Source organism: Magallana gigas, chromosome 3 (assembly GCF_963853765.1).
Source record: "Magallana gigas chromosome 3, xbMagGiga1.1, whole genome shotgun sequence".
In the NCBI taxonomy this organism is placed as follows: domain Eukaryota; kingdom Metazoa; phylum Mollusca; class Bivalvia; order Ostreida; family Ostreidae; genus Magallana; species Magallana gigas.
Window position 1 is genome coordinate 52,426,233 of NC_088855.1, and position 19,269 is coordinate 52,445,501.

The 19,269-nt window shown below is 32.2% G+C and overlaps 3 protein-coding genes across 4 annotated transcripts; 2 read left to right on the forward strand and 1 right to left on the reverse strand.

Annotated features, from left to right (window-relative positions):
• Positions 1-204: 204 nt before the first annotated feature.
• Positions 205-3,985, forward strand: LOC105330420 (CXXC motif containing zinc binding protein). The gene is made up of 7 exons (XM_011432090.4): positions 205-312; positions 527-610; positions 1,130-1,186; positions 1,498-1,579; positions 2,331-2,440; positions 2,664-2,729; positions 3,844-3,985. Exons 1-7 carry the CDS (start codon positions 307-309, stop codon positions 3,928-3,930), a joined length of 492 nt encoding a protein of 163 aa, XP_011430392.4. The 5' UTR covers positions 205-306; the 3' UTR covers positions 3,931-3,985.
• Positions 3,986-4,566: 581 nt separating this feature from the next.
• LOC105330421 (acidic leucine-rich nuclear phosphoprotein 32 family member A) lies at positions 4,567-13,076 on the reverse strand. The gene is made up of 8 exons (XM_011432091.4): positions 13,027-13,076; positions 10,219-10,372; positions 9,596-9,689; positions 8,634-8,761; positions 8,117-8,259; positions 7,622-7,667; positions 6,838-6,989; positions 4,567-5,461 (listed from the first exon to the last, which is right to left on the reverse strand). Exons 1-8 carry the CDS (start codon positions 13,035-13,037, stop codon positions 5,341-5,343), a joined length of 849 nt encoding a protein of 282 aa, XP_011430393.1. The 5' UTR covers positions 13,038-13,076; the 3' UTR covers positions 4,567-5,340.
• Positions 13,077-13,247: 171 nt separating this feature from the next.
• On the forward strand, positions 13,248-16,470 carry LOC105330422 (protein immune deficiency). 2 transcript variants are annotated; one of them, XM_011432092.4, is made up of 6 exons: positions 13,248-13,401; positions 13,596-13,694; positions 13,972-14,083; positions 14,214-14,474; positions 14,653-14,727; positions 15,115-16,470. In XM_011432092.4, exons 2-6 carry the CDS (start codon positions 13,599-13,601, stop codon positions 15,315-15,317), a joined length of 747 nt encoding a protein of 248 aa, XP_011430394.2. In that variant the 5' UTR covers positions 13,248-13,401; positions 13,596-13,598; the 3' UTR covers positions 15,318-16,470. The 2 variants fall into 2 exon arrangements, with proteins under 2 accessions (XP_011430394.2, XP_019923702.2); XM_020068143.3 differs by having other exon boundaries at positions 13,286-13,445.
• The last annotated feature ends 2,799 nt before the right edge of the window (positions 16,471-19,269 follow it).

The following is a 19,269-nucleotide window of genomic DNA, read 5'->3' on the forward strand; positions in this document are numbered from 1 at the left end:
CTATAACATTTATTTGTTATCCATCTGATGAAATAAAAATGGTTAACAAAATATATTCTTAGAAATTTCAGGAATTATGTAGAAACAAAGGATAAACAAATAGCTTTTTAGGTTAAAACTATAATAAACTGTTTTTCAGATACTAGGTAAATACTCTCGATTTGAAAATATCGCAATTGATAGGAAAATATGATCTATTTAAAAACGTAAGTTAAAAAAAAATGAGCACTGGGGGAAAAAACCCACGTATGTAGGAATAGTTCTACGTACGATTTAATTTGCGTAGGGGAGCTTTCACTTTGCAGAATGGTGGTGCGTAATTAATTAAAATTGTTTAAAAAATTGACAAAACTGAGTAATCATGATTGTGAATATGTTTTAAATACGTATGTTAAAAAATATTAATAGTGAACTATGCAATAGGTTTCATGTTGACGTAGCAAAAATGAACAGCCTAATTTAAACCCGCGTTTCTCTACTTTCACTTTGTTAGCACTGTAACTAACTCTCAGTCTTCTGTATGTAGAAAATAGCTTTGCAAATAAAAGCCGATCTTGAGAACCTGACAAACTTTCGAGCACATGGAGAGGATTTCCGTTGGTACTTGAAGGTATGAATGATTTTATGTGTATCCTTTATATATACATGTACAGTACCTTCCACATTTTGATGTCTTTAAATATAAAATAACGTTATAAAAGTAATTTAGGTGGAAAATACAGATCTATCGTTTGATTAAAGCAATATGAGCTGTATTTTTTAGAATTTTATTATGCTGCAAAAACCTGCTAGAATGATGAGTCTGCATATAACTTAAACTTTTAAGATAACTAATTAAGATTTGAAAAAATAAATTTTTGTCAGAGGAAATATTTCTCTGCTAAAGAATATATATAGCAAATCAATTTTTGTACAGGACGACAATAATTCAATTTTGCTCCAAATAAGGCTTCTTAACGGCCTTTTCAACAAAAATATGGGTAACAGAAATTTGAAAACCATGATATTTTTGTCATTTCAGTAGAAAAGAACATTTTAGTAAAAAAACAATTCAACATGAAAAATGCAGCTCATATTGCTTTAAATTGAATTATATCAGATCACTAGTTTTAAAATTTTTTTTTTTCAGTTAAAGTGCTCTAATTGCAATGAGGAGACACCAGAATTTGTATATCTATCATTGGATGTAAGTATGCTTAAATGTATAAAATTAGACTCATGATTTTATTTATGTAGAGAGCATCTTAAACATCTTCACAAATGAACAGATAGATTTTTGTATTGGATAAAACTAAAAAAAAGCAAATACCTAATTCACCTTATCACTAGCGCGATTAATTGGTTAATTCTAACAATGTATAACTTGATAAAAAAAATATTACCGGTATCCAAGTTTAAATAGATAAATGAGCAGTTTTAAAATGATATGAGAGAATATATTTTAAAACAAATACAATAGTTGTATAACTGTCAGGGATATGATAATTTCATTTGCAGGAGAACACTCCGGTAAAAGGGGGAAGAGGACACGCAAGTTTAGTAATGAAGTGTAAGCTGTGCAGCAGAGAAAACCATATAGGTAAGTGTCTACAACTTCATGTTTTACTTTATCATGATTATAGTGGCTTTTGAGATATATTTCCCTTGGGCTTTTTCCTGTATCAAAGTTTGCCATGTTGAGTTAACAATAACATAAGCGGGCTCTGACAACTTAAATGTTTTCAGTTTAATGGTTCTGTGGCATCCTCCATCCACAAAAAAAAAAATAAATTTTATTTTACAATGATATCTATATAAAAATGAATTACCGTAAAAAAAATTAATATATTAAATTTTATATATTTAATATAACATTATTCTTCACTTATATACATGTATTGTGGTCATAGGCCAGTTACTCAAAGGTCACTGGTTCATCATGGTCACATGATGTTGTGTACTTGGACAAAGCACTTTGCATTGTCTCAGTTTACCCAGCTGAAATTGGGTACTGGCTACGCTGGGAGTTGGCGTGCAATGGACGGGTGTCCCATTCAGGGGGAGTTAAAGACTCCCATCCTCTTAGCATGACAGAAACTGGGATACGAACTGGCCTTATCTGCCCTAATGGCACGGAGAAGGATTTAACTTTAATTTCACTTATATCATTAAAATTAAAGTAAATCTTGCTAAAAATTTTGTTGATGTATTAAGTGCAACCATTGTGAAGGCAGTATTTTATTATTTTTATACTTGTATGAATATGACATATTGTAACTGAGTATATCATGAATTTAACAATAACATATATGTATATGTATGTACATATTTTATAATCCATATACTTACAGATATATTAAGAGATTCAATCAAGCCATACTGTGACAAGGATGTAGGAAAGTTTGCTACAATAGTTGCATTTGACTGTAGAGGAATAGAACCAGTTGACTTCTCCCCAAGAGTAAGTCTAAGTGTATAGCAGGCAATATTGAAATTACAACTATACAGTTCTATATAGGCAATATTGAAGTTACAAGTATACATTTCTATATATTGTGATACACATCAGATTTCCTTTTTTTTGTTATGTCATTTGAAGTATCAGTGAACAAGCAAGATTTTTTTATTTTTAGTATGCTGTACTGATAAAAGTAATTAAGATGTTTATACAAATTCTATTTTAGGCAGGGTTTGTTGCTGAAGGAGTGGAATCTGGGACACCATTTAATGAAATTGCCTTCAATGAAGGGGTAGGTTTTCTATGAATTACACTTACACCCTGTACTAGTGTTAAGTTTAATGTAGTGTTTACATCAAGATAGCAACATTGATAGATAAATCTGACATCAGTTTCACCATGAGTAACATTTACATGAGGCAATTAATGACTAGGGACCCACTCTGCAGGCTACCTATAGCGATTACCGGTAGTTTGTCCATCCTATCAGTCCATCTGAGAGCACTTGTCCAGAGCATATCATTGCTCCTTTTGGTCCAATCTCCCAATCTGGCTCATACTTCACCCACAGAGTGCCTTTGGTCAAAGAGTATGCAGTGAGCTTAAATAAAGTTTCTAGGTTAAGGGTCAAGGTCATATCAGACCATGCAAAAAACTGTTTTTCACATCATATATACTGTCCCCTTAGCTCTATCTGGCTCATAATTCACATATACTAAGTAATTGTGTAAAGGGTGTGCAGTGACTTTGAACCTTCAAGGTCAAATGAGCAGGTTAGAGCAGATCTCTTTAAAGTCCATTTTAGACCATAATTTATTTCCCACTTGCTTCATCTTGCTCAGATTGATCCAAAAGAATGCCTTCAGGTAAGGGTTAATGAGCTTGAATTAAAGTTCTATGCCAACTGGAAAATTCTAAGTCATAGGTAAAGGTCAAAGCAAAATCCTCTGAAATGCTTTTCCTGTTGTCCATTACCGGTATTTATGCTGGACCGTTTGAGATGGTCACTATCTCAATGTCAGATATCTAGTAATTGTTTACATTTCATTCATTGTTTAAGACTTCTTTACCATGATATTTGTATATCATGTTTGGTACATGTACATGACATGTGTACAATTTGTCAACTTTTTCTCCATGCAGGTTTTTCACATTTATGTTGATTGCATTACATGTTCATACACTGGGTTTTGTCTGTGGTTTGTAACTGTTTTGTGTGGTTTACATATACAAGTATATTTGAAGACATTCACTGTATGTGTCTCTGCATGATTGTCACAGTTTTATCTTGATTACATCAACATGTGCATATGAATTTCAAAAAAAAATTTTTTGGAATAACAGTTGGTTTATAGTACATACACTGATTCTGTTCTCGATCTGTTACAGTTTCCGTATTTTTACAGGATTCAGACTGGGTGGATTACGATGAACCAGCAAGTCAGTCTGTGGGAGTGTATAACATAGAACACAAGTTTGTTGTGGTCAAATAGGACTTGAAGTCTATCTTTTAATTGTGTGAATAATAAATGAATGTCACAAATGTGACTGTTTTGTTTTGATTTTTTCTGAATAATAATATTATCCACCAGTGAAATACAGCAGCAAAATATGATTATATTTATTACTGATTAAAACTTTGGTTTTAATTTGGTCAGGGTTATTATTAAGTAAATTATTTAAAAATGCATAATAAACAAAAATTGTTAGAATACTTTTATTAATTATCACAATAATGTTTTGTTCAATTAAATGCCAGGGTTGGATCAATCCATACTTGCAAAAAAAAAAGGACATTTATTTTGTTTCTTTATGGGGTTAACCCAAATGTAAAAGGGGGAGAGGCTACCCAACACTGGGCATGTTGAAATAATATTGTTTTCTTTCTACTGAAAGTATGGGATGCACAAGATGAAAATTACTTTTAAGTCAAAATACAGTCAGTGACCCCTTTGAGAGTTCATGGTTTATCATCTGAAACAGATGAAGGCAGTATCACAACTTTTTAGAAGTACATGTTCCTGTATTTGTTATACACGTACTACAGTCAATGTATTCCCTGTTTTCTTTTAGATTACATTACATTTCATTCTGCTAAGTTTAGTAATTAAGGAATTGAACCAAAGTAATGTGTTTATAAAGGTTTATTTTCAAGTATTTAACTATTAAAGTAATAGAAGTTCCTCAAGCTGACATGACCAGCAAGTCACAAGAAACAAAAAAGAATATTATAACATAAAATAGATGTACAAATTAAAAATGTGTATAAACTATTGGTACATGACATTGTACATCTTGATAATTAAGATTATGGGTATAACAAACAATGAATACTTTTTGATGAAGTTAAGTCGATTAAGGTGATAGCTGCTTTGTGAGTCACTATCAGTTTTGGAAATAAAGAAATACACTTGTATGGGTATATATTTGTTCATATCATTAAATGTACAGGATCAAATACCACGTTAAATATGGGAATAGTATAAAAATACATATAAAAGAGTTGATGAATGGATAGAAGTTTACTGTTTCTTGAAAATCACAAAAATCTGACAATAAGGAATGAAATTCAGTAGATTAATGATTTATCTGATTGGTAGGGAATTAATTTGTTTATAAAATAATCATAATACCTATACAACCAAAATCAAGAAGTTGCTTTTGCAGTAATGACTTAATTATCTTCATTTGTAAGATCATGTATATATATCACAGTCCATTGAGTTTGTATACTATCACAGAGGTGAACAATAAATGGATATACAATTGTATATGTGTATGCGTATTACAGTACATGTATGTATACTCCTCACAGTAAAATGGATTCTGGCCTGATTTTTCCTGTTAATTTGAGGCTAAAGCTGTCGGTCTTTGATGTGATGTTTATTTACAAAGACCTGCGCCTACATGACAACACACTGCGACGATTCCGGATTCAGTCCCTCCTCAGACTGGAACTCCAGGTCAGACTGGAGCTTGGGAATCCCATCCAGTACCTTCAACTGAGTCAAAATCTGGAACACCCTGTACAAATATCAGAAAACACATTCAAGGTGCATGTAATTCAAACTACTTAAATAAAAATTAGACCATCAATGAAAAAGAGACCAACAGGCCTTTACAGTAAATCTCATCTATATGCATTTAAGTTTCATTCTAGAGTGTTAACTGTTAACCCCCCCCCCCCCCCCCCCCTAAAACAATTCTTCCCATAGGCTATTACAATATACTAACTTTAATGTACAGCTTCATTCATTCTCTTTTTCTAAATATGTACTGGCACTGTACCAGTTATCGGCTATAATTTTACGTTTTCTTTTCGTGTTTCCTTATTTCTTGATATATTGGAATAAAACTTTTCATACTTTAAATTGTGAACTCCTTATTTATCCATCGGTTAGATTATATCATCATTTAGAACCCAAAACATATTGTTTCTGTGCTTTTTAGCAAGCCCAGAATTTGCCTAGGTTTTATGATTTACTGTACCAGTTATCGGCTTCGTGATAATAACATAGTCTGCAAAGTGTTTATTGAATCATGTCCCTTGCGGGGTCAGCCTATAGGTCGTAGGGGTTATTATACATAAATTAAACTCATAAAATTATTTCTTTATCATCATACGGTAATACACACAATCGTACGCTAATCAATGCATAATTATACAATCAGGTGTTCAACTGCGCCATGAATCTCTCGGAATTTAGTGAGTTCCTTTTGTTTATAAATGTTATATGTATTGATATTATATGTCAAATCAAAGAAGGGATATGATTACGTATCACAAAGAGGTCATTTTCTATTTTTAACTTATTACGTCACTTCCCCCACAGCTGAAAGTGCAAAGATGTAAATCAGCCGTAATCAATGATCGTTAAAGCTCATGTTTAAAACATATTGAAGAAAGTTTTAAAGCAAACTTATTTTTCTTTATTAAAAACAGACGACTAAATTAAAAAATCTCGGATATTCGCGTGCTATAGACCCGAACCCTCAGTTTAGCCGATAACTGGTCTTAGCCGATAACTGGTACAGTACTCATTTCTTTCATCAAAATTAATGAGCAGAATAAAATAACAAGTTTTTTTTTATCACTTTTACATAGCAAATAACTGGATATGCAGAAATTATATTCTTTTTTATTTTTTACAAGAACGTTCTTAAATTGCAAAAAATGACTTGCACAAATTAAATACGCTACACATTTTTTTTTAATTTTCACAAATTTTGTGACACGTTGAAAAAAACGGGATTACTATACAGTAAATTGTTCACTGAAAAATGACAGCATTATGAATAATAAATTGAATTATTGGTTGAAAAAACTGTTGTCGAACAGCTAGCTATACATGTAGTGCTTTATGAGTGCCACTTCATCTTGCATGTCTCTCTATACATACTTTGGTCTGTAGTTAATCTGGAAGGTTACTGGGTTCCCATTCAGGCTGAGTTCTTCAATGGTTGAGGACCGAAGCTTAGATAGACCATTGAATGAGTCAATATCATTGTCCTCTAGTGCCAGATAACGGATCTTTGGAATGGAGGGGAGGTTCTACAACGTCAAAGAATCAATGCAAGGTAAGCTAATGTAAATACCAGGTACACTGTATATATATGGAGGGGAGGCTTATACAATGTCATAGAATGAGATGAGCTTAAAGCTCACCACGACTCAGGAATAGTCACCATCAGCCATGGTTTCCTTACAGCTGATTGCACACCTAATTCTTGTGGCTGACGTGTAGGATTTGTCTTAGATTTTTTGCATTTATTCTTTTCTTCATGTGCAATATCTGCTTAATACTTTGACTTGCAATATATATTTGATGTTACTTTTCTGCTGGCTTGAAAGAAACTCAAAAAATTTGATGATTTCATCGTAACCAAGTAACATGGCAATGTAAGATGAACGTTTACACATGTGGGACTTGCACTGAACTATTAAAAAGTCTCTGGATTGCAAAAGGGTTGTAGAGATAGCGGCAATGCAAGATAAATATGGTGGACAATGCCTTTTAGGAATTGGGTTCAGATTTAATTTAGGTACATGTACATGTGCATATACTATAAACTAGACAGCATATATTATGTATTTACAGTACATGTATTAAACCAAAAAAAAAAAAAGATTGTTTGCAATAATTTTTACAGCAACATTTTATAGACCAGCAATTATTGCATTACCTTGAAGGAGTACAAGAAATTGTTGTTCAGGTTGAGTACTTCACATCTGAAAGAGGAGGATCAAGCAGATTTTGATCAGATTTATATATATATATATATGTATATACATGTGATTTGCAAACTTTTTACTTGATATTGTATGTATGGAAAAGCCTCTTAATTTTGTACCAGTAAGAGACTTGCTCTAGAAACACAAGAAATCTAGTATGTTCTGTATTAGGTGGAAAATGGTTTCCAAAGGGCTTTATTCGATCATTTATAGTTATTTAGTATTGAACTTAATAATTAGATGAAGTTAGTTGCTTTCCACCTAAAATGAATTATATTGTTAAAATATATTCAATTGGTAGTTAATAAACCTCCAAATGTAATATATGGTTACAGTAACACAATAATTTTTTCAACACTATTTTGGGAAGTCAGTTTTCCATTTGCACATTGGTCCAGTATTGTATTCTAATTAAGATGAGAGAGAGAGAGAGAGAGAGGTCTGACCTTGGAAATGAGTATGAGCTGAGGTCTTGTAACTCATTGTGTGTCAGATGGAGGTGTTCCACTACGCGCAGTCTGCCCAGGATGTTGTAGAAAGTTGATCTTTGGTATTTATTACTCAACTCCTGGTAACAAAAGCTTGCCGACTAGAAAAAAATGAATTCAATTTTATTCTCACTCTCATTATGATAAATCTCTAAGATAAAGAAACTCTCTTCATTAAAAAATAAAATAAAATTCAGTTTCCTTCGTGATTAACTACAAATCAAAGTACATGTATTAGGGTAAGAGGGTTTACTTTTTATTTATTGCATGATGCAAATTATTTTTATTACAAACTCTTATCATTAGTTCAAAGAATAATGGGATTCAAGTCTTTTTTACATTACAAGGTGTTATTGTATTAAATTAATACAGTTATTAGTCAAGATGAAAATAAATGTTTTCTATGCAGTTGCTGTTTAAATTATACAACAGGACTGGTTTTTACCAGATGACAGAAGTCTGCTGTACACAGTACCTTGGCATTCTCCCAGTTCTCTATTTTTTGTTGGTAGTTGGTCTTTGCTGACCCTTTCATGGAATGGTGAATTATCTTATTTTCCTCATCTTTCATTTTATAAAATGCTTTGTCTTTTTCTGGAGGACCTGATTTTTAAAGAAGACTTAAGTCACTGCAACATAGTAAGGCAATTTTTGCTAAAGGACTATATATGGTTTGGGCCTAAAATGGCCCCTTTAAATGAACATCACCATTTTTCTGTTATTCTTTGTATTCTTGGTACAGGTATACATTTGAAATTTTTTCATAACTTTCATTTTGATTTAACTGCCCACAGTTTAAAAATATGACATCATGAAGTTTATCTTTTCCCGCCATTTTCGCATATTTAGCATAAAACGGCTTGTTTTGAAGCAGTTTTTCTTTCAGAAAACATTGAGCGATTGCTTGAACAACCAAAATATTTTTACCAAAGATGTATCTATCCAGGACTTATAAGTGACAAAAAGTTCGTTCTTGTTCAAAGCGTCGCTCTATAATATTTCCCATTCGAAAAAAGATTAGAAAAATGTCAAATTTTGACTGATTTTGATTGAGTTATAAAAATAGCGTCACTTCTGACGTCATATACTGCCAGTGAGTGCAAATAAATCAAATAAATCGGCCAAACATATAATTTATATCAACTCCTCTCAAAAATAACACAAGAATTTAATGTACCTGAAACACTTTTAAAAATTGCGAATTATGGGGGCCAAATTTGACTAATATCATATATAGTTCTTTATCGCAATGTACAAATTGCTAGTTCTTTTTAAAAAATTATAAAAATGCAATCAAATTTGAAAAGAAAATTCTTGTCTTGGAATCATTTATAAAATCGTATTTCACAAATATTCACAAAAGAAAAAAAAATATTAAGGCAAAAGCATAAATGTAAGGCTCTTATTATATCCACAGTATAAATTATTAAACCTGACCTTCTCTAACTCTTGGTGCCTTTAGCTGTGTTCCTGTTAGACATGCATTTCTGAGATCATGCCACACTGAATATTGGAATCGGTGAGAGGGAAGCTGTCAAATGAAAAAAACCCAACCCAGTTTTACATATTATATATGGCATGATTAATCAATAAAAAAAGTGCATATCTTAAAAGTGCATGGAAAATGAAATATTATCATCAAATTTTGAGATAACATTTAACAATAAAATATTTTGAATACTTTTAATTCTTGCACTATCTGACACCAAGGCTTTAAAATTTAAAAGTGATAAATATATATATTATAACAGTAACTTGATCCGGCAATGAGATGTGATCCAACTCTTTGGATCAAGTTACTGTTATAATGATAAATTTATTAAATTACCTTGTCCATTTAAAAGTTTTAATTACAAAACTATATTTCTAAAAACAGCTACATGATGTTTACTTAACAAAGCTATTTTGATGCGAACTCTTTTAAAACGCGCTAAAATGTACACTTTTATTTAATTTATTTAATCTGGGAAAACTGGATCACACTGTAAAATTAACAGTATCAAAAAAGGAAAATTGATGAGTACATATAAAATAAAGATTTTTTTTGGTCATGATTATACCTCTGTGTGACTATTCACACCCTCTCCAGATTCTCGCAAGTGTTTGTAAGCTGACACAATGGTAAGGGGAACTGCAGAGGCACCATGGGAATGATAAGTGTCCCGTGTTTGGTCGGTGTCATGGCTATGTGTACTCTCTGTCTGTAGTGAATCTCTGGTGGAATATTAAACAAATGTTAACAGAGGCTGAAGGCAATGTATAGTCTGCAGGTTCCTGACTCATGTTCAATTCATGGGTGCATGAGAGACAGATTGGTACATACATAATGTAGTTTAAAACAAATTCATTAATTCAAATCCATCAAATGTGAAGAAAGTGGATTTCTAAACAAAGTACCCCTTGTCATGTTTTTATGCATATGATATATACATATAATAATTTAACTTTAAATTAACAACATTTTCATACCTGTTAACCCTCCCGCATTGCGCGGGAGACTCCCGCAAAACGGCCTAAAAATCTAAGATCTCCCGCATCCAACCTATCTCCCGTGCAGGAGACAAATTTCTCCTGCAATCGTATTTGTCTTCCCCATACCCCCCCCCCCCAAATTCTGAATCTTTACATGCAAATTTCAACAACCACTGCAGGGTTTTCTCTGATTTTGAGCTCAAAAAGCTGCTGTGTAGCTTGAATATATCAAAATCCATCCAAGTACTGTCTACCGTGATCATAGTATGACATGTTATAGTCCAGTTTACTTTTTACGATTACTTCCGCTTTTGACTTAAATCAGTTACGTTATGCATAGGCCTTATAAAAAAAAATAAGTGAAAGCCCAAAACATCTTGATTTTACTCTGTAACACCAAAGAAGACAATACACAGCCAGTGGTGTCACTTAACAGGTGCACAGGTAGAGCACCCAAGCCACGTGCAGTGAGGCGTGACTAATTCTGTCTGGCCAGCACGGTCGGTAAAAATCAAAGTGAGTTTAGAACACTGAGTGTTCATACAAGCTACCAATAAAGTGAAGCTCGAGGAAAAAGTGTAAAAGCATTTCACAAGAGTTTTTAAAGTTTATATATAGTACCGGTACTATGAATTACAGGGATGCTATAGACATTACAACAGAGATCATTTTTAAATGATACTGGAGAAATACATGTTGTTTTGTGAATTAAAAATCTATCCTATATATAAGGCAAAAAATAATTTTAATGAATATCATTTACTGATATTTTCTTAACTGGGTTTCACTGCAAATTCAAAATACGCAAAATAAATTTTCTGTGTTTACCCTAGATATCAGCATGCAGTGATGGTTCAATACTGAACAATAAGAAGACTTAATATAAAAAGTGGCACTATTGACTTCTTGCATTGTACCATGCAAACAAAATAATAGTTTTCTGAACATGTACAGCAACACAAGTTGTAATTGCACACTGGTAGTCATAGAAATATTAAAATTTAAAATGATTGGAAATGCATTAATTACAATGGTAAAATAAGGTATCTAACAGTATTTTTAATATATATATGCATTTCACGTGAAAAAACGTCGTTTACGCAAAATCTCCCCCTTAGCCAAGTTGGTAAGGGGGAGATTCTCCCACATAGCAGCTTTGAAAGGTTAACAGGTATGAGTTTTGAAAGCTATGTGCAAGGTCACGAAGGTGCTTATGTTTCTTTTTGGGATGTGCAAAAATACATGAATAAAAAGTTAGCTAAACACAATTACTTATAAAGTAAAGGGGGTTTTTCAGAAAAAAAAAAGGATGACAGGCAGGGAATTTTCTGCTATTTCTATGCAGTATACATTATACTCTGTCCCAAGATATCCTGGATTCACATTTGGCTTAATTGCTTGATATTTATAAATACCTCAAGGTTCAAACGATGTTCATTCAAAAGTATGAAAAATAGCCAAGATTTCTCAGTCGAAACGCCCCTGTTAGCTTATCAGGTTTCAATACAATGCTAAAAAATGTGATGTCTACGGAGATTTTGTATTGCAGCAAGCCCGGATGATAACATTGAAAAATTGCGCGATGTATTCCGAGTGCATTCCGAATGGAGAAAAGATGTAAACATTCCCCATTATAAATCTCCGTAAGGAATCTGTTTTCGTTCCTGTGAATTTTTCTGAGTCAAAGATGATTAATGTGTCAATGAAATTATCTTTGAAAATATCCCTTTCAACTATTTTTATTAAAAATCGCCCAAATGTGCTGCATAAATATCTTGGGACAGACTATAAAATTATCTTTTTTAAATTCTAAATTGCAGAATATACATGCATGTAAAGTGTTATCTTTTGAAATTAAAAAAAATAATTTAGTGAGACTCTAAAAGTGAGGGAGGCATCTCCAAAAATGCCTGGATTTTACGCATGTAGAATTTCATGAATTCAGTGGCAAGTAATAAAGCTCCTTAAAAATCTAGCGAATGTACCCTAGGAATACTATAAAACGATGCCTTAGGACTTGCTCTGTAAAATGCAAAGAACTTAAAATGGCCTATTTATTCGCAGAAACTTAATTGTCCTATTTATTTGCTTTCTGCCTTTAGGGGAAGCCTAAAATGCATTGGTGTTCTGCGTTCAGATGTATGTTTTCCGCATTTTTAGGTGCCAAATGAATTCTATCATTAAGTTACATAACGTTACACATAATTCTTAAATATTTACAAAATGCATCATTTTATCTTAAACTTGTATTGATAAATAGAAGTATATAATTTGTCTTCCAAAATATTTCATAAGGATCAGTTTTACTTGTCACTTATCTGAAAACGTCGACATAAAATTACATATAAAACTATGTTTTGCAATTAACTGTCCTAACAAGAGCTTATCGAGATTACCTGTCCGCCATGTCTATTTACATAACGACGAGAAACCCACAGATGCAACTTTATCAATTCCGAGATGCTAACCGAAAGTTAAACTTTAATTTTTTTAAAAATCTCGACAAAAGAAATTACATATTATATGATTTCAAAGCAATAATCAATCAATGAAATAAAAGAATTAAATGTACATAATTCTGCGGGATGGTTTTTATTTTTATTCGGAATTATATGGGCATACGTTTTTGCTGTTAGAATATTTATAAACGTCAAAAGGATTGTGGAAAGTCCTTAGCCTTTGGAAACAAGAAATTTTTTTTTGGTGTTCAGACTTCCACAGGAGATGAAGAGTATTAAAACATTCGTATAATGTTGAAATATTTGTTTTGTGTAAGTCTTTGGGACTGATAATCCAAGAAATGGCTATTTTAGAGGTGAAAGTGAAAGTACACAAATTTTTCCTGTTTGTTTATTTTATCATATTAGTTAACAATTAAATACACAAGATCGTGATGGCCAGTATATGATTTATTATTATAATGACAATTTTACGATATATTTTTTTGCTTATTTACTATTTTCAGTAAATGAAAACTGTTAAAAGTGAATGTTTGATGATGTCAAAGCGAAGCAAAACCACTCGGGTGGACGCAGGAAGAAGCGTTGCTGAGGCAATGAAACAGGTAAAAGTCATTCTACTGTGTCAAAATTCTTAAGAAACGGGACAGAAAGCATTTTTATACTTACTGTTGAAATTTTGGTGTAATACATGTACAATATATGTATTATATATACAATGTAATAGCCTGTAGATATTGGGTTAATTTGAACTGATGAGAGCATATCAACCTAGGACTTAATCATTCCATGTTCAATATCTCACCATTTTTGGGTAGAAATTTTTGCTCAGCCAAGCAGAATCTCTGCTGAATTTAATTAATAATGTTCTGTTTGATATAGGTGGAAAGAGCCATGAGACATGTGAAGATTGCTACTGGTGGAATTGAGAACTTTGATTTTGGAGATGGTGCAATGGGTTCCACTTCTGAAGACAGTCGAGACAGCTCAAAGGGTAGGCTACATAAACATCTCTCATCATTAGGTATAATTTGCAACATGAGCAATTACAAATATATATGACTAAAGCATTTCTCATTCTGTAAATCAGTTACACAAATTTTTATGTGAATGATTTTGAACAGGCACAGAGGCAAGAATAAATAAAGATGGGTCAATCAAAGTAGAGAAAGGCTTCCTTGGAAAGAAAACTTCTATCCACATACATAGTTCCAAAAATGTTCAGATTGGAGACAATAATGTGATGGTGATAAATCAAACATCCAAGCCACGAAAAGGAAGGCGGAGAGATGACTCAAGTTCAGATTCTGATGATTCTGAGGATGATATAGTCAAACCAACAAAGGCAGCTCCACAAATCTCCGACATCTGTCAGACAATACTAAGTAATGAGTGAATCTTTTTAATTATATTTTGGAACTTTTTATTGAAGAGTTTTTTCTTACAATTCAAATGCTTAAAAAATCTCATACTTGTATTTTACATTCCAATTTAAATCAGTAGTGGCATGTGACCTTCCTTTACTGGACTAACTATGTTAAAGGTTATATGGTGTATTTTCAGCTTCCAGCAGACTGGTGAATGACCAGGATGTACGGAGAGCCACCACTCTGATAGGAAAGTCCTGGAGGAGAGTAGGTAATGAAAGCTCATATTTAACAAAATCGGCTGCAGAAGAGATACAGAGCTTGTTTAAATCGAATGACAACTCCAAGCAGATTCATAGGGCTTTTTGAATTTATTTTGCATGCCTAATGAAACAATCAGTTAAAAAATGCTTGATGGTCAACCATTGATTCAAACAATTATCTTTGAATTTACCAAGTTGATTTAAATAATCACAGAGAACATCAAGGCATCACTTACATTTTGTTACACTACATGTCTTGAATTTATTCTAATTCATACACTTTTGAAATTCAGCAAGCTCTTACTAAAGGTACAAATATTTTATAAAATAACATCGGCTTTCAAGCCACTCTAAGTAGCCAATTTTTCAAATAGAATTATTTTCATCACACACAGGTCGAGAACTCAGGCTTAGAGAAGCAGACATGGAGCAGATTTATGCACAGCATTTCCGGGAGGAAGGCATTCAAGGGGTGGCCCATCATATGTTTACCAAATGGAGACAGTCAAGTGATAAACAAGCAACGATAGGAGTTCTGACCTCAGCCCTTGTAAAGGTCACACCTGCTGTAGACATTCAAGTGAACTTTGAACCATGATTAATTCCGTTTTCATGCAGTGATATTTTTAAACTATAAAAGACTATCATTAGTTAAAGGGGCATGGTCACGATTTTGGTCAAAAATCATTTTTCAGATTTTTATGTTTGCAATGTTTCATCACGGCATTTTAAATAGGCAACCAAAATTTGAGTATCATTCGTTGAGTTTTAAGCGATTTACAGAGCTTACAATTCTTTGCTTTGTAAACAAAACTTTTGTTTACATTTTGAATGTTAAACTTAAAATTCCAGTTGTAGACCTAAAATGAATGTGTTAAACATTAAAAACTGTTTATTAATGCTTAAAAGGAATAAGAAGATAGACAAATCTGCTTTAAAAAGAATTTTACTGGTATATTGAACCTATGTAAACAAAAAAAGGGCCCGAACCTTGTTTACATGAGAAAGAGTTGTAAGCCTTGTATCTTGCACATTACTCTACAACTGACTCTCAAACCTCACTTGATCATTAGAAATACATTCCTAAAGCATTGTAAATAATAAAAATATTAAAATTAAATTTGACCAAAATCGTGACCATGCCCCTTTAATTGGGAGCATCTATTTTATTGAAAATGCCTGATTGACAAGTGTTTCCCCACACTGGTAGAAATGGGACTTAGATAATAAAAGTAAATATATGGGAAGCACCTTGCTGTGTTAATGCCAGTTACTTCATTAAAAGAATCACGTTTTTACAAAAATATTATCAAACCTTTTTCTTCAGAATCATCAACTTCACATTCAGGTTGCCATTGGCAAGAGATTTGTGAGAAAGCCCTCTGAAATGCAGACATTATGTTTTATGACAATTCTTTGTTTTTTCATTAACTCTATTAAACATGTTGAAGTAACACAGATGGAACTTAATTTGAATAAAAGCCATCAGTAAGTTATTTGGGAGGGGGTTTATTGTTGAATCACAGATGATAACATTTATATATAAAAAAGAAAGAATTTAGCAAATACTAGTACATTTGAAAGTAAAAACAAATGTAAAAGATTATTAAAATGGTTGATTAACTTTCAATGTAAATAATGTTGTGTAAATATTGAATGTATGTATGTATCACTACCCTGGCTCTCCAAATAAAGGAAAGTCATTTGGGCTGTCCCCCTTTTCTTTGCCAATTAAATGATTTTGATTTGAATATGCATTTATTATTTAATCATAGGAAGTTGAATGTTTGAATATTTTAAAGGATTACCTGGCATATTTTGTCATACTGGTAGTGATGTTTGCAATTTTCTAATACTATCATAAATTTAAATGCTGTCAACCACAATGGGTTTTTTTATGACTATTAATTAATATCAGTATTTCCTATTTAAAAGATATTAATGTTCTAGTTTTCAAGAAAGAAAAAATACTGACAATTTTATAAACTCAGTAGTAAAGGATTGAAACTTGCCCTTTTTTCTGTGTACTAGTCTACTAAGTTATACGGTAGTTAAGAGGTGTGGATGGTCGTAATTTTTAGGCCATTTTTAACTCTTTGTAATGATACAGGAAAAGGTTCGAAATTTTTAAGCTAAAATATTTGGATTTTTTCTTTACTAAATGATAGTTTGTGACCAAAAATATCATGTCTATAAATGTAATTATATCTGATGGTTAAATCTGTTTAAATCACACAGCCTCCTTAAATAAGGTTATATTAAGGTCAAGATCTAGTAAATGAAAGGTGCCTACAGGTTTATGAAATTCAAGTTATAAATTCTTTTAATGATGCTTCATGACAATATCTTTGTTTCATAGGGTGTAACAGGGCTTAAATTTTTGGTAAATACAAGAAAAATCATGTTTTAAACAACAATTTTCAATGAAATATGAAGGATAAAAGTAACAAATCTCGGAGTTTTGTCCATTTTTGACAAATGAAATATCTAGAATACGTACAGTTTCTCCAAAAACGGCATTAAACAAGCTCTTGAACTCCTCTATAAAATGATGTCAAATTGAATGTAGGCACCGGGATTACTTTTCCCGTGATTAAATATAGAATGTCAAAATGTTTTTTTATTTTTTACATAATTCCTTTAAAGCGTAAAATACGGGAAAAGATTCATCAAATCAATTATGACGTCATAATGGTTCTAGCACCAAAAAGACAATCTGGAATCATTTACTAGATCTTATTCTTAATGTTATTTTGCTAGCCCTGTTTTTGTGAGTTCTGAAGCCTACTCTGTTGCATGTTGCACTGTTACATGCAGTTGTTGAATTAGGATACAAGAGGACACACAAAAAATTTTAACTATCCTCCCACCAAGTATTTGATAGTTTATTTCCAATCCAATTACAGCGACGACATTGTGGGTCCCAAAAGGGGGGGGGGGGTCTTCGGTGGTGGGTTTTGGTTTATTTAGAGTGATGCCGACTGGAAATAATTCCTCGCCATTGTGTGTTTGTTTGATGTATGTTACAGTGTCAGTCAGTAGAGACCATTGGATGGATTATCATTATCATTACTAATTAATGTAGATCTGTTGATTGTGATCGTGCCTGAGAGTGAGTAGTGTCATGTTGTAATTTTGAATTTACTGGGTGGGTGTAAATACAAAATTTACAACATGACAACTGTCATAGGATAGGTACCTTCACCATACGATATTGATTCAAACGCTCGACCCAAAATGCGTACTTTATAAGTACACTATGTAAACATATTATGAAAACTTAGCTATTGATTTGCAGGTCATTGGTTTGAAACAATATGGGGCTTCAGCATTTTATAATTCTTTTTAAAATACATTCAACGGGAAAATATCGTACAGTAAAAAATTTTTTTTTTGGGGGGGGGGGGGGGGGGCGGTCATCTCCTGAAGCAACTGTGGTTACGTTCACTAACATTGATTTTTTAAGGTTGCGTCAGATGTAAATTCCTGTACAACATCACAAAATCAAAGCGCGTAATAGACTTAAGATATATTACAATGTTTCTGGTAATTGGTTGAATGGACTCAAGTCTAATAATTCCTTTGTCAAATCTATAGATGGAATTCTCTTGCGCATCGTTGATGTGACGTCATATATATATATGTCATGTTGTAAATTTTGAATTTACTGGGTGGATATTGTAAATTTTGTATTTACAACCTTAAGCATGATAAGTAGCTGAACATTCACCATAACTGTTTTGACGATTTGTCATTGACTGTGATATCCGATGGGAAATGCACTTGTCTAATTGATTGGTTTCAAATAACTCTTTTAAAAAAGTGTTGATAATCCTGTTAGATATTTTTCAGCTAATTTAAAGTGGTACGCGACATTTTGAAATATCAATGTGGATGAGAATATATCATATTTTAATAATAGTTATCTGATTAAAATTTTCAAATTGTAGATTTACAAATCCGAATATGATTCTTTAATTGTACCGCTACGTTATCAAATATCACAATTCTGAAAGGAAAAGTATATAACTGTATTAAATAAATTTATTAAATAATAAATATTTCGTAAGAAAGTGCTTAAAATAATTATGAAGGTGTTTCTTACCTCCTTAATTGCAGTGGAATAAGTTAGAAATGTGTTATATTGTTCACGATTTACTCTTGATAGAATGTATTGTTGATTATTGTCCTTTCAGATTGTAATCAGTTGACAAATTGGTGTATAATAGCAAGGAATACACCTTAAATTCCCAATTCTAACCCTTCTTTAATGTGTCCGTCACATCGGCAGGAATCCACGGCCAGTAACCGAAATTGGCCGCAGGTCTCCGATAATTTCTTCTCCAATATTGTTGCCATCCCAATACATGTATCGACAATGTTAACTTTATATTATCATAACTGTTATCTATCATTTTGATTTAAACAATGCTACGTTGTATAAATTAATGTACTTTGTATGATAAAATGGTCAGAACCGTAAAAATGTAAAGCCATATAAAGTTTTAGAGTACATGTAGAACCATTTTAACAAAAGCTTGGACTTTCAG

Excerpts from the sequence above, each read along its gene's own strand:
- LOC105330420 (XM_011432090.4), top strand. Across the intron at positions 2,441-2,663 it reads CAGTTGACTTCTCCCCAAGA|GCAGGGTTTGTTGCTGAAGG; the intron begins GTAAGTCTAAGT and ends ATTCTATTTTAG. Across the intron at positions 2,730-3,843 it reads AAATTGCCTTCAATGAAGGG|GATTCAGACTGGGTGGATTA; the intron begins GTAGGTTTTCTA and ends GTATTTTTACAG.
- LOC105330421 (XM_011432091.4), bottom strand. Across the intron at positions 7,668-8,116 it reads AGCTCATACTCATTTCCAAG|ATGTGAAGTACTCAACCTGA; the intron begins GTCAGACCTCTC and ends CTCCTCTTTCAG. Across the intron at positions 5,462-6,837 it reads CAGATTAACTACAGACCAAA|GGTGTTCCAGATTTTGACTC; the intron begins GTATGTATAGAG and ends ATATTTGTACAG.
- LOC105330422 (XM_011432092.4), top strand. The coding sequence starts at position 13,599 with ATGAAAACTGTTAAAAGTGAATGTTTGATGATGTCAAAGCGAAGCAAA. Across the intron at positions 13,695-13,971 it reads TTGCTGAGGCAATGAAACAG|GTGGAAAGAGCCATGAGACA; the intron begins GTAAAAGTCATT and ends TGTTTGATATAG. Across the intron at positions 14,475-14,652 it reads CATCTGTCAGACAATACTAA|CTTCCAGCAGACTGGTGAAT; the intron begins GTAATGAGTGAA and ends GTGTATTTTCAG.